Genomic DNA, 14,983 nt, shown 5'->3' on the forward strand with positions numbered 1-14,983 from the left:
TGGCGTGAAACTGGAAGGTGTGAAAACATTTTGCTACCTCGGAGACATGCTGAATGGAGAAGGTGGATCAGACTCGGCAACGGTTGCAAGAGTGAGATGTGCATGGAAGAAGTTTCGGGAACTGAGTGGCGTGCTGATGAGGAGGGGAGTGTCGTTGAAGCTGAAGGGAAAGGTGTATGCTACATGTGTGAGAAGTGTTATGATTTATGGGAGCGAGACATGGGTAATGAACGTAGAGCAGCAACGAAGGTTGGAAAGGGTGGAAATGCGAATGGTTCGATGGATGTGCGGAGTATCGTTGAGAGAGAGGAAGACAAATGATGACTTGCAAAAGATGATGGGAATAGAGCCTGTGATTGATGCTGTGAAGAGGAACAGGTTGAGATGGTTTGGTCATGTGTTGAGGAAGGATGAAAGTGACTGGTTGAGAAGAGTGATGGAAATGAATGTAGAAGGAAGTAGAGGACAGGGAAGACCGAGAAAGACTTGGCTAAAGATGGTGGAAGAAGAAATGCGGGCAAGGGGGTTAACAAGGGGAGATGCAGAAAATAGGGCAAAATGGAGAAGATTGTCATGGGGACCGCAAGGCTACCCCCTGCTCTAGCAGGGAAAATGGCCTTAAAATGCATGTTGTTGTTGTTGTTGTTGCTGTCCATCTCAGTCCAAATACACAGCTTGAAAAGAGGCAGGTAATATCAAGAAGCTTGCATTCTCAAACTGGTCGCACATGCCTGCTAATGGCATCACCAGTTTGATTTCTGGCCTGGTCAAGCAAACCCGGACATACTGTTACCCCTCGCACAACAATGGATGGTGGATGGGGGAGGGTACGGACAGAAGGAGGACCTAAACCGGAAGTAAATGTTAGGGCTGTGTCCGTGGATATATCTCACGCCTTTAACACAGCCTAACATATGGACGAGCCTTTCTTCTTTTTTCTCTCCTAGTTTATAAAGGCTCATGGAAGAGCTGACTGATGCATGCATACACCAATAGTCTCGCAACCCTTTCGGGCCGAGACTAATATGGATCAGAGATTGATTGTTCATGACATTTTGTCCATGCAAGTCCCAAATCCTCACAATCTCTCTCCATAATTATTAACAAACAAACCCAACGATCTACTTCTATGAATAACCTCTAGAGCAAGTTCATTCCCTGAAAGTCCCATCGCATCATCAGGCAAGACGTTTACCAGGCAGACCACATTACAAAGATGGCAACCAACAGGAAATTAACTGTTATGCTAAGTCCGCAATTTTTGAGGCATGTCTACTTTGTACTGTGGAGTATTGTTCCCCCTTGTGTGTAAGTGTCCCATGCATTCCCAGGTACTGGAAACCATGGCTCCAAACAATATACATATCACTCACCAAGAGTCTGGACTGACAGGATAGCACAGAGGTAGCATACTTGCCATTTGAGATGTTTACTCTGGGGCCTATTTGCAGCCTCTGTACAAACTGTCATCTCGCATTTCCCAAGCACTAGAATGTAATATAAGTCGCTTCGCTTATGGGAATATCAATCTATGTGTAATTGCAAAAAAAATAAAAAATTGGTTAATGGGAAAAAATGAAATTAGGCGGTGTATAGATACCGGCCTAGCTGTCCACTCGGGGAGCGAGGAGACTGCTAATAGTATATTAATCACAACCTTTTTAAATGCTGAAATGCGAATAATATACAACAACACACCAAGAGGAAGATGAAAAGAAAAATTATTTCTCACCCTCCCACTCTTTTCTTTCTTTTGATCAAACTGTCTGGGGTACGTATTAGGCACGGGCAATGACAGGAAACAAACTCTGAAGTCTCCTCGTCTCTGCCTTTGCGTAAATGAAAAAGCAGGGCTTTCCATTTCCTCGGCGTAGCTGTGATGGCTAATCTATGGAGCGAGAACAAAAAAAGGATTCCTGGGAGATCCTGGCCTCCCTCCGTGCAGGGATAACCATCGTCGTAAGTTGGCGTTTGCAGTTTCGCCACATGTACCCACGTACCCATTAAAAAAAGAAAACAATTGTGTCACAAACCTTCCCGGGAGTTCTCTTTCCATATACGGTTGTTATTAAATGTACAAATGGTACAAAAATGTAACCATGCACGTTGAATCGTCGATTAATTAACTAATGCAAGTTCAAGTCTCATTTCAACTTGGTATCGTTCCACTTTACTACAGGGGCAATAATTATGTAACACAAAACTCTTATATAATTCATTAAGTCACTGCCAATTTATAAATTATATGATACCACCTGTCTGAAGTCTCACCTGCCTGAAGAATTGTCGGCAGACAATTTCCTTGGTCAGTTCCCATTCCACGTTCTTTTTCCTCATGCAAACTTCAAAATGACAATGTTTCAAAAACTCAACTGTCTAGAAGGAAAAATATATATATATAAATAAAAACAACAATTGATACAAGCGACGGTTTTCCTTGTGTATGTACGAAAAGTATGTACAATTAGAATGTGACCGTCTAAAATACGTACTCTTAAAAACACACAGTCATAACGATCGCTGACGAGGGTCTGCGATCGCTCATTGCTTTTTCGAGTTCGCAATTTGATTTCCTTCCTCTCTAGCTTCCACTGTGGCCCATAGCATTGTGGTTAGTGAGGGTCATTGGTTATTACCTCCGCCACCGATGGATGGTGGACAGAGGTTACGCATTCACCTGTGATTGTCTGTGAGCAGGATATCTCAAAAAAGGTGTGGATGGATTTGGACGAAATTCATTGAAGAGAATGGGTGTGCGACAAGGACTAATTGATTAGATTTTGGTGAAGATATGTACGCATCCAGATACGAGAATATAAAATTGATTCTTCACCATTGAGAGATAGGGCCAAAAACGATATATAGCACGATATCTCAAAAATTTATGGACCGGTTTATATACACACCAGAAAAACACAAAATTGTTAAAATACATTAAAATGATGAAAAAAATTCACTGATGTGAAGATGCAAAGTGATTATGTTTTCCGTGCCGAGGCCAAAATACTGATGTCATTTGGCATTTCACCGCTGGACGGCTAAGCACGGTCGTTGTTTAAACCATGCCAGTTGTCTTTGGTCGCAGCAGGCCTTCCACCAATATCGCTGATGATACGGGGCGACGTCGATTGGCCATAAACTCGTCGTTTCAATGGCGATGGACTTGAACATGCAAGTTTCGATGACGCCGGCATATTTTTGGCGCTTCATGTGTTCTGCGTCGGTGGCCGCCGCTCCAGTCATAATGGCTGTATTGTAGACATGTGTATCAGCGAATGTGTCAATGCAGGTGCAATCCCAAGTTAGGCTTTTCCCTTTTTTATATGGGATTATGCTCAAGCCATCCAGGCGTGTGTTTTCACCACAGTCAAAACCAAGGGGTTCCAGAACTGATGGTACCCCTGCCCCATGAAGGGCACGTTTAACCATGTCATTCAGGGCAGAAAGTCTACAATCGACCGGCACTGAAACAGCATGACAGACCATGGTGGCCGAGTGTGTCCATCATTCTGCCGCATCGACACTTGTGATGCTCACAGACCGTCACTCCAACTCGCAGGGCTAATGCAACCCTTAGGGACTCTGGGTCAAGCTGGGTTTACAAAGAGGGAACAGGGACTGCATTAAGCCACGTCCTGCTCTCCTTAGCCACTGCAGCCAAAACACGGGCTCTGGTAACCTTATCCGCCCTGATCATCAGACAGGCAAATGACACTCTTGCCGGCTCGACGTCCCAAACTTTTTGGCTGAGCCAGAAAACGCCTTCAGGTTCGCAGGCAACGGCATAAACCAAACTTCATGTCAACATGGCCGCTGTCGACTCCCACGTTTGCGCCAAACCACTTATGCAGGACAGAACGGCATCACGTAAGGGGAGGACAGCCAGCAATGAGGAGATTAACCCAGGGAGGGCAATGCCAATAGCCTTCCTGAAACCCAGGCTACCCTGCTTTACTGAAAGCATGGCTTGCGTCCAAGCGACATTAGAGATTTTTCTGACAGTTTCGCAAACGGTGTGGTCAAAAGCTCCTACCTGCACGCCATTCAGGTATGAGGGGATGCATGCAAGATATACAGGAGCTTGGACAATATGAAGCAGTTTCTGAGAAAAAAAAAAATCTTCATGTGCACCCATTAGCTTCAGGTGACCTGCCATTCGGATCAGATCGTCATGCTTTTTATTGATAGCTTTGGGCGATGGCATTGAAGAGATCAGAGCGCCAAGAAGGGTGTAGTCGTTGATCAGGGCATTCATAATATTGGGGAGGACTGCCATGAATAAGGCCTTGGTAATTTGACAGTCGTCTGACGATGCATGGTTAAGGATGGTCAGTTCACACTTGCCTCCATTGATCTCAAGGCCAATGTCAGTCAGTTGAACAATGATATTCTGAAGGTCAGCCAGCACTTTCACAGGCTCATAACCAAAAGATCCGTCATCGAGGTACCATATTGTTATGTCAGGGGGTAGAGGAATATATAGCCAGATAGATCTTTATAGGTAGGTATCCGACTGTTGTGATAGGGAATCTACCTGTAATAAGTTCTATGTTCGCCCGGGTTGTCGGTATAAGCTGTATTGATGTCCCCGCTACGAGGGAGCAGGGCATGCTAAATAGTGCAGGGATTATGGATAAAGTTCCCTCGTTCGTCGTCCCCTCTGTCGCGAAACCTGTGTCCCTCATGGCAACGCACTCAAATAAACACTTAGATAGGTCCTTAGTGCACACATTAATTAGTTCCCCTCCCTTACAACAATGACCTTGGAATAAAACAGGCAGGAAGCCAGATCGGGGCACCGCCGCATGGGCCGCAGCCAGCTACACCACCAGCTAGCCTAGCACGAGCCTCGTGGCAGACTATAGCCACGCCCAGGAGGACTGTGATTGGTCTGTGTAAGGGACAGAGAACTGCCCCGTGATTGGAGGGAAGGGAAGGAGTTGTGGTTGGCCACGAGGGTGGCGTGACATGGAGGAAGGGAAGCACTTGATCAATGGGAGGGCACCAGCACAGCAGAACATTTGAGAGGTCGAGAGACGAGGCTCTGATTGGGAATGCGCGAGATTGACGTCACACGCAAGGTGATAAAAGGGCTGGCTGGACGACATTTTGTCTCTCTCTTTTGCGCTGGACCCCTTCGTATTGGAGATCTCTCTCTGTGCTTGAAGCTCGTTCTTTTTGCCTCTGCGCTGGTGGTCGTTGGTTCGTTATCTTCGGAGCTTGAAGCAGTGCTCGGCCCTTCACGGTACTTTTGGTGCTGGGAGCGAGTTTTGGTGGTGGGAGCGAGGCTCGGTGCTGGAGCGGAGCGGGTCGCTCGGGGCCTGGCTGAGCCCGCGAGCTAGGTGGACTGAGGGAGCCGCGTTGGACGACGGACACACCAGGACGGACAGATAAGGACGCACCACATTAAACAAATACATAACGGTTTTATTTTTCCTTCATTCATTCCCTCGTCTCGTATCCGAAATCTGTGTGTGGGGACGTCCCTATTAGGACATTTATTACGGGCGCATGTTTTCCTGTCCCGCTATCCTTGTAAATAAACCCTTGTATTATTTTCTGTATATACCTGAACGCAGTTTTCCGTGTGATTTATTTAATTTGCAGCGGCATTGGAGACGCCCCGAGAACAGGTAAGACTGCAGGGGACTTGCGCCGCCCCTCCATCCCGCGCAATTTTGTATAGCTTTCTGTCTTTGAGTCCGCCATTGAGTTTTCGCCTCGAGAGCTAAGGCCTTCTCAATCGGCTTCCGTGACCACCTGATTTTCATCAAAGGCGGCCACACGACAATATGTTAAGCTACGACTGAACCCTCCTAGCATTGTGGTCGATGTCTCGAGAGAAAAGGTCGAGCCCGAAGGGGTCACCCTGTTGGATGCCTGTTACTGAAGGAATGGCCATGTCACCGTAGAACAATGGCCTGCCAGATGAGCGGATAGATGCTGGGTTGTGTCTTCGTGCTTCAGCCCAAAAATATCATGCCTCTAGAAATTGAACGCAATACACACGTCGACCTAAAGGAAGACGTGGTTTGGGGGCGGATTTGCCAGAATCCAGCAGCGTGAGCAGCCGCTTCTCACCCAACTTTGGTTGAATAGTCCAACTGGTGTTGGCCTGGTGTTGGCTTCGCGGTTAGGGTGCCGGCTTGGGATCCTAGGATCCTGGGTTCGAATCCCGGTCGATCGCTGAATTAATGCCAGGGGGGTTGACTCAGCCTGTCATCCTTCCGAGGTCGGCAAATTTGAGTACCAGCTTTCTGGGATGAATGATCCCGGTGTGTACCCCGGGTTTAGAATAGGTACACCGTATCCCTGCGCATCGTAAAAGGCGACCAAGGGTTGGCGTCAGGAAGGGCATCCGGCCATAAAAAAAACATTGCCTCAAACAGGGAACCATGATTGTCATGGGGCCCGCAAGGCTAACCCCCGCTCTAGCGGGGAAAATGGCCTCAAAACGATCATTCAGTCCAACTAGACAGAGTATAGCTCAACCCCAAGTTCATTGGAAAAGATCGGACTCCAGCTTTGGTTGCGAGTCGGCAAAATGTATTGCCTACAGCAATCGGGCGAACACCGCCATCTTTCTTGGTTAAAGCAAATAAGTTCGCACTGAAAAAAATAGGACGCAGATCTTCCAAAACTACCCCCCCCCCACATGGCCATGATAATGAACAGGGTGAAAGAAGAGAGTAGGCCAGCTCCCGCATCAGCAGATTCCTTGACAAGGAAAGCCTGAAGGTGACCCAGTCTGAGCTCATCAGGGCCTGCAGCCGACCCCGGGGGGAAATAAATTGACCGAGATCGAGGTCTGGATGAGAACCATCAGAGCAGCCAATTCACCATTGGGTGCAACTGGAAGATTGAGGTCTTGTGGGGCAGCTGGATGTATGGCTTTAAGCACATCACCCATTTCAGCTGATTGTGGAGCATGGCCCTCGCAGACCACATCTCTGACGGCCTCCTTGATTATCCATGTCGGCGAATATGGCCTTCACCGTTTTGTTAATGTTTCGCCGGTCGTCAACTTTGCGGGGCTTAATGGTGGGGTTGCTTGAAATGGCGATTGGAAGCAGCAAACCGTCCAAATCAAAAAAATAAATTCATTAATATAAAAATCGGCCACCAGATGCTCGACTTTGGATGCCAGCAAGACATCAGAGGAGTCTGGTGCTTCCTTATTGGTAACCCTAAAGCCAAAGAAGCAAAAAACGCGACTATACCACTGTATACCAGGCCAAAAGGGCCTGGTCCAAAGGACATTGCAGAGAAGTTTACCAATGGCGTCGGCGACAGGAATACGAGCGTCTTGGGTACTTTATGGAGTACGCCAAATTTGTCACGACATCTCAACAAAGATGGAGATGTCTATTGGTTTGGCAGCAGTAGCTGGGGGGATGTGGGGGAGGTGGGGAGGCGAGGAAGGAATCAATTAAATCCTATGGCAGACAGGGCATGACCAATTGGTCAAAAACACCTCCGCCTGACGCCCAGACAACTTAGCAAGAATTGCATGACCGACACTGGCTGGAACGCTTCCTCGTGTTGACGTGCTTGCATTTGGGGCATGGAGGTGTAGTGACCAGAGCGACCATGCTGGAAACTAAGGGGTTATTTAATGCAGCGTCATTTCCAAGGGTGCCGTCAAAGGAACAAGCAGCGCTACACACCACTCCAACAGATCTAAAGCCGCTGTCAAAGCTGCCACTCCAGAAGTCACCAAAACACTGTTGTATTGGCCACCAACAAGGGCCACCCCAACATGGGCTGCCAGATGCCCGTCGTAGTCACTGTCGATGCCAATGCCAGGCACACCGCTGTTAGCCGCCGAACGCTCGCTGTTTTTGTCGCCGGCACCGGCCACATCGCCAATCACCGCTCGTTGTTATCAATGCATGCCACACAGCCATTGACCACCGAATGCTCGCTGTTATTATTGTCACCACCACACTGTAAGTGGCCGCCAAATGCCTGTCATGGTCGTTGTTGACACCATAGGAAGCAGATTTCGTGCAGCCGTGGATGGGTTATGACAAAACTTGGTGGATGAGGTGACAAGAACAAGCGGATTACATTTTGGCTCAGGCGTGGATGTTGATCCGACCTATCAGTAGATACAAAACGTAGAATGTTCAGCCAGGTGGAGGTATGTTCTCTACCAAGTGCTGTTCTAATTACCCTCGCCAGAGGAGAGGGTATTGCATTTGAGTTCGTTTGTCTGTGTCTGTTTGTTTGTCCGCACAGAATAAATGATTTTCTCTGCAACCGTTGGTCCGATTGACAGGAAATTTTCGCCATAGGTGCAACTCCACCTGCATAATTTTTCAAATGATAATTATGACTTCATAGGTCACGTGGTACGGGTGCCATCTTGGAAAAACCGAAAAACTTTGCACCTCTATATCTCCGAAAGCGCTGAATACAAAAAAAAAGAGAAATGGCTCATTTTAAATAACTCTCCATGTGGAATAACATATGTTAATGATGAGGTAATAGGTGCCTCCATTATGATGTCATAATTCCACAAGTACAAGACTTCATCCGATCAAGATGAAATTTCTTGAGCATCATGTGGGGAGAAATTGGTGGAGAAAAAAAAAAGATGACGTCATTGGTCACGACCGCCATATTTGTTTTAACACAAAGGCCTTAGAAACCACTGAAAACAGGTCCTGGAGAGGGTCTGCAATCTGATTGTTTGTTCTAGTTTATTATTCTGTTATTTAGTTCCTCTGCTTATACAGTAGATGTATTACAAGTTGTTCGTTTATAATCAAGGTGGTGTTACCCTTTTCCTTTCATGGTGCAAAATTAAAAATGAACCATATGGGAGATTAAGCAAACAAGTACAAGCTTACACTCTGCCCATTCAGCCATCTGAGCTCACAATTAACAGAGTTCTTCCATCAGAAGGTACATAATAGTGCATTTATAATGGTGAAATCTTCAAGGACCTTCTCCAGCATCTCATCATTTTTATTTAACTCAGAATTAAGTTTTTTGGAGAATCTTTATCAGCCATATTATAGTGCAAGGGCAATTTTAAAAAGAAAGTTGCACTTAAAAGCTTTTTAGATTCCCTTTTTAGGGGACATGTTCCCTCTCACCTTTTTGCCAGTTGAAGTCTGTACATCTCCTTCTTTGGCCTGTGGGTAGATATGGTGTAAAAGTATTTGAGTGAACTTTTTATATTAAATTAAATCCCATGTCCAGAGTATTGGTCTCTGGGCAGGGAATGCATACACTGGGTGGTTTGACATTCACTTTTATACGACCCTGGATATCTATTTATTCGAGGTGATGACTTTATTAGAACCTGACATCCTGAATTGCCAAAACACAGCCATAATTATGCAAGATGGAATTGAGGTGATGAAACAAACAGAAGCATAAACAGTATTTCGTAAAAAAGAAAGGACCAATCAATGGACATTCGAACCTGTGTTACAATGAAACAAAGATTATGAGAAGTAGAATTTTAAAAAAATTGTTCCAAAACTAGAACACACACAGCGTGACAAGTCAATGGGAATGGCAGGATTGCCATCGTCGATTTTGGGGAATGAAGCCAAGGCCCAAAATTAAAAGTCCTGACAAAATGTGCACAATATGTTGATCGTAACTAGTACAGGGAGGGCCATTTATCTATTCCCGGTTTTGAACCCTTGTAATTCGGCCCCACAAGAAAAAAAATTGTACGGGGTGAGGTCTGGCGAACAAAGAGGCCAAGGCATATTGGGCGCCTCCTTCGCCAGATCCCACCCTGTGTGATTTCTTCTTGTGGAGCTTCTTTAAGGGCAAAGTTTAAGCAACTCAACCAGCAAACATTCAAGACCTAAAAGAGCGGATTCAAGCAGCTTTGGAGAAATTACGGTGGGAATGCGACAGAAAATCGCGAAAAAAATTATGGAAATCGCATCAAAATTCATAACTAGTTTTGTACATTTCTGCATTGAATAAAAACTTCTACCACAAAAACTTGAAATATGTATCTACATCCTGTAAATATTTTGTTCGATTTTGTTTCTTATCTCAGGGTTTCCAAATCGGGAATAGATAAACGGCCCACCCTGCATATTTGGCAATATTATTTTTTACAAATAATTGCTTACATAAAGGTATTTCTTCATCAAACTAGAGAATTGGATAGACAACAGTACAAATCATCGCTTACATAAAGGTATTTCTTCATCAAACTAGAGAATTCATAGAACACGATACCCCACGCAGTGTTCAAGTCTATACTTCCATTTAAATTCAAAAATGATTTTAAAGATCGTTTTAAAAATCCTGAAGTTTCGTGCTATTCTCAGGACAGGGGCTCAAACTCAGGACCCCAAGATCTCAAGCCAGCTACCTTCACAGTTAAGCCACACCACGCTGCTTCTTCTCTGTGCATACACGATTGGGCCAAATTCAGAGCAAAAGTACTGCTAAACTTCCTGGTTAGTTTTCCAATTAATGTTCAAAATAGAATATTCAATTGAAATAAAGTATTTCGTTCATCATAAACTGACGTCTGTAAACAGACAGACAGACAAAGTGAACCAATTGCTTAGCCCCGCCTTTTGCTTTGCATGCACGGGGTAATGAACTGCATTGCAGAAATGTGCCTTAAGCTTCCATCTCCAGCAGTACTTTCTTTGTGCAAACTGCCTAATGTTTGTGTGGAGGCAGTTTGTGCCCATATCCAGATACTCTGCATACTGGTTCAATCAGGCATGCATGGACGATCACAAAGGATAGAAATGACTTTTAACAAGTGGCATTGGAGGCAGTCCTGGAAACGACTGTCTTGTATGTGGTGATCTCGTTGATGTGACTGCAAAATATACCTGGATCAAAAATTGAATCAAATGTACTGAATCGTCATTTCAAATCATGTGATAACAAAGTTGAGGCTCATGTGATTGAAGGTGATGTTTCACATGGTGTGGGTATGGTAGAATTTGATGATGAAGATTGATGACTGATAACCTTTCATTGCCTGATTGTGTCGACTTCCGTCTGCTAACACAGACCTGGAACGGCCTTGTTAATGTACACACAACACTGAACAGGAGGAATTCTTGTGACTATAAAGATTCCAGCCACATCAACTATTAGAAACACCCACCCCCTTGGAAGCATTGTCAAGTTGTCTCTCTGCGAGGAGAGTGGGAGGAAGGGATGGGTTACCATGGGTACTACCCTCATTTATGGTATGCAGAATTTGGCGGTGATTGGGACAGCCTTGTTTTTTTAATGATTTTCAGATGAACACACATGCATACTAAGAATGACCTTATTAGTCCCCGAGCGGTGTACACCAGAGGGGACTATAGGTTTGCACGCCGTCCCTCCGTCCGTCAGTCCGTCACGCAAAGAAAGGTTTTCCGGACTTTTTTTCTAAACGCTTAATGCTAATGATTTCAAACTTGGCACATGGTTTCCTTATGATAAGTTACAGGCCAGGTTCGAACTTCAGGACGTTTCAATCATTTTTGACAAAGTTATGGCACTTTGAACTTTGGGAATTCAGATATTTCTGATGATCCTTAACTCAGTGCCATTTTAAGTTTTAATTTCCTTTAAAAAAGATTTTCTCTGCAATAATTGGACCATTGAGATCAAATTTTCACCATAGGGGGGACTCGGTCTGCAGAACATTTTAATGGTAATTATGACGTCACAGGTCACGTGGTTCGGCCGCCATATTGTTTTTCATGAAATCACGAAAACCCCTTTTTCTCTGCAACGGCTGAACAGATCGAGGCCAAACTTTGCTGGCAGAATCGCATACGCATGACGAACAAAAAAGTCAGCGAGCATGACGTCATGCGTCACATGGTTTCAGAGTTATGACGTTTTTAAGCACTAGGGCGTGCCCGCACGTACGTGCTTGCCCGTACGTGCTTGCCCGTACGTGCGTGCAAAAAAACATGCGTGCAAACAACAACAACAAAAAAAAACTTTGAAACCACGTGGCAGTAACGACCACAGAACCCCCCCCCCCCTCTATTTACATGAAATGGTTTGGTCCATTCGCAAAGCCAAAGCGAACGGCTTGCGAGTACGGTGACCATACCTTGGGAACCACTTGTCCGATTAATTTCAAACCTTGAAAAGGCACATCCTCGGGTCCCCAGCAATATACCTGGCAAGTTTCAAGTATATCGGACCGGTAGTTGTCGAGAAACAGCGGTCGCGCACACACACACACACACACACACACACACACACACACACACACACACACACACACACACACACACACACACACACACACACACACACACACACACACACACACACACACACACACACACACACACATTGCTGGAATTATATAGAGATGAACCTTTAAAACCGAGACCCTCCCTCATTTTTGATCCAATCGAGGGGAAACTTCACAGATCTGTTCTGCATGTCAATCTACTAAAATGTCCTTTTGGAATTTGCGATAGGGCACGTGGTTTGGCAGGCATTGTTAATTAAACGAAAATATTTAGAAAATGGATATCTCTGGAAATGGAAAAATGGATTTAGAAAATGGAAAATGGTTTATTCTGGAGTTCTCCTCAAGCCGCACCACACGCCCTCAGCCTCGTCTCGCGAACGACAAAAGCGTGACACAGCGCGCGCTTTCGGGAGGGGGGGGGAGCCAAGCCGAGCAACATATATATATATATATATATATATATATATATATATATATATATATATATATACACATCGATCATTGATCGTGAACCGGAAAATATAATAAATTACTGATATTTAGCGACTCGAAAGGTCCTTTATCAACAACTTATTTTCTCGTGCTTCTGCTGACCTGTCTGCAAGGTATATAAATCGATGTCCCGAGTGCGAATCACAGGTGAGCCCATCCTGAGGTAATTAGCGATTGGGAACGATTCAGAAATGGAGAAGGTGAAAGGATTTTGGAGTTTGCTGATTTGTTATACTCAGTTCCAGAAAGGGGATAATAAGCTTGTTACAATGTTACATACACGTCAGGTGGGTCGACGACAACTGTTGACTACCTGATGGTGCGTAGGCGAGATAGGGGGCACCTCCGGGACACAAAGGTGATCCCGGGGAAGGAGGCTGTTTCACAGCACCACTTGGTTGTCTGCGACATAAGGGTGAAAGTTGCGAGGAGAGCTCGGCGGGTGAAGTACCAACCGAGAATGAAGGTGTGGAGGTTGAAAGAGGTGACAGTAAGGGAGGCATTAAAAGAGAGGCTGAGTCGGGTAGAGGATGATGTGGTTGAGCTTGAACGTGGTTAGATGTCAATGAAAGATAGTCTGTTGGGAGCCGTTGGTGAGGTATGTGGATGGACAAAAGGACCACCGAGGCACTCGGAAACATGGTGGTGGGATGATGAAGTTGGAAAGAGGATTGACAAGAAGAGGAAGAAGTTCAAGGAGTGGCAGAAGGCGAAGGGTACGGGAGCAGAAAAAGCAGAGCATGAAAGTTATAAGGCAGCCAAGAAGGCTGCAAAGAAAGAGGTAGCAAAGGCGCAGGAGACATGTACGAAAATGTTCGGAGAACGCTTGGATTTGGAAGAGGGTCAGAGAGCGGTATTCAGGATTGCAAAGCAGATAGCGAAAGAGAGGTGTGATGTGATGGGGGTGAGTTGCTTGAAGGATGAAGTGGGACAAATCGTTGTGGACCCAGATGGAATTAAAGGAAGATGGAAAAGATATATGGAAATGCTGTTGAATACAGAGAATGCATGGGATGGCAACATAGAGAGTAACCCAGTTTGAGGACCGGCAGAGAAGATAACTGAGAAAGAAGTTGAGGAAGCGATAAAAGCAATGAAGAGTAGAAAAGCGGTAGGGCCGATGGGAGTTGTGGGAGATATGTTGAAGGCAGCAGGAAGTTGGGGTGTGACGAGAATGGCAGAGATCAGTAATCTGGTGGTGAAAGAAGGTCGCATTCCAGTGGATTGGGAACTGAGTACCCTCGTCCCTCTATACAAGGGGAAAGGTGACCCTCTGGAGTGTGGCTCGTACCGAGCGATAAAGTTATTGGAGCATGGAATGAAGGTATTGGAAAGGGTGTTGGAGAGGAGGATAAGGAAGAAGGTGAAGATCGACGAAATGCAGTTTGGATTTATAGTGGGGCAACTTAGCATAACAATTGTGCATTTTGTGAGGAAAGCACCAAATTTGGCACACTAGTAGACTATCCTATTATGAACAGATTTGGATATTGGGCCATCTCAAATTCAGCCCCTGATGGCGGTGGCAGCCATTTTCCAAAATGACACCTTCAGCTTGTTCCGACGAATTGCATCATCAATTGGCTTGGTCCTTTCCACCAGGCATTCTCTGGTGAAAGCCTGGAACTGCTCTTGGCCAATCTTCTTCACATTCCTGACAGTCTCAACTGCAGCAGGACCTGCAATTTCCTTTGTGTCAAGGACAACCAGATCCATGCTCTCTTCCTCAAAGGGGTCGCCAAGCTCTTCTATGATGCTGACAAGGGCGCGGACATCCTTGGGGAAAGAGGTCTGCACACTTGGTGTCTGGTCGTGATGACGTGTGTCCTCTCGCCTCCCCCAGTGTTGATGGCCATCTTGGAACTCTTCTACGGCCCTGGCAACTTCTGGCCCGGCAATCATCCAACGCCGCAGGGCACTTGGGTTTGTCAGTAAGGCCGACTGCTCCACCATTTCCTTTGATGCAGGCGTTATTCTGTTCATGCGCCTGGTCGATTGGGATCGAAGAGAACACCTTCTTCGTCTTCTGAACAGTGAAGTTGCCAGCCCTGAATTCTCTGGCTACATCTGGGTGCTTCATTGGGAGTGCAACCATGTCCCTCAGGTGAACAGGGACCCACCTGGCATAGTGTGTGTGGTCTAAGGCATGGAACCATGGGACCAGTTCCGTCAGGGCATCAAGGTACATCGTGAATGAAGCCTGCCACAGAGAACGCACGTAGACCAGTACCAACATCTCTAGTTCCAGCACAGTTGCCCAGTACTGAAAGTTGG

The 14,983-nt window shown here is 45.7% G+C and overlaps 1 protein-coding gene across 1 annotated transcript in view; it reads right to left on the reverse strand.

Moving 5' to 3' along the window:
* The window catches only part of MRPL9 (mitochondrial ribosomal protein L9), a 32,645-nt gene that overhangs the window by 8,132 nt on the left and 9,530 nt on the right, over positions 1 to 14,983 (reverse strand). The window contains exons 4-5 of the mRNA XM_068126205.2: positions 9,105 to 9,143; positions 2,272 to 2,376 (exon numbers count right to left, since the gene is read on the reverse strand). Coding sequence (XP_067982306.2) covers positions 2,272 to 2,376; positions 9,105 to 9,143 — 144 coding nt within the window. The remainder of the gene's footprint in view (positions 1 to 2,271; positions 2,377 to 9,104; positions 9,144 to 14,983) is intronic.

Source organism: Myxine glutinosa, chromosome 10 (genome assembly GCF_964187855.1).
Source record: "Myxine glutinosa chromosome 10, kmMyxGlut1.1, whole genome shotgun sequence".
Lineage (NCBI taxonomy): Eukaryota > Metazoa > Chordata > Myxini > Myxiniformes > Myxinidae > Myxine > Myxine glutinosa.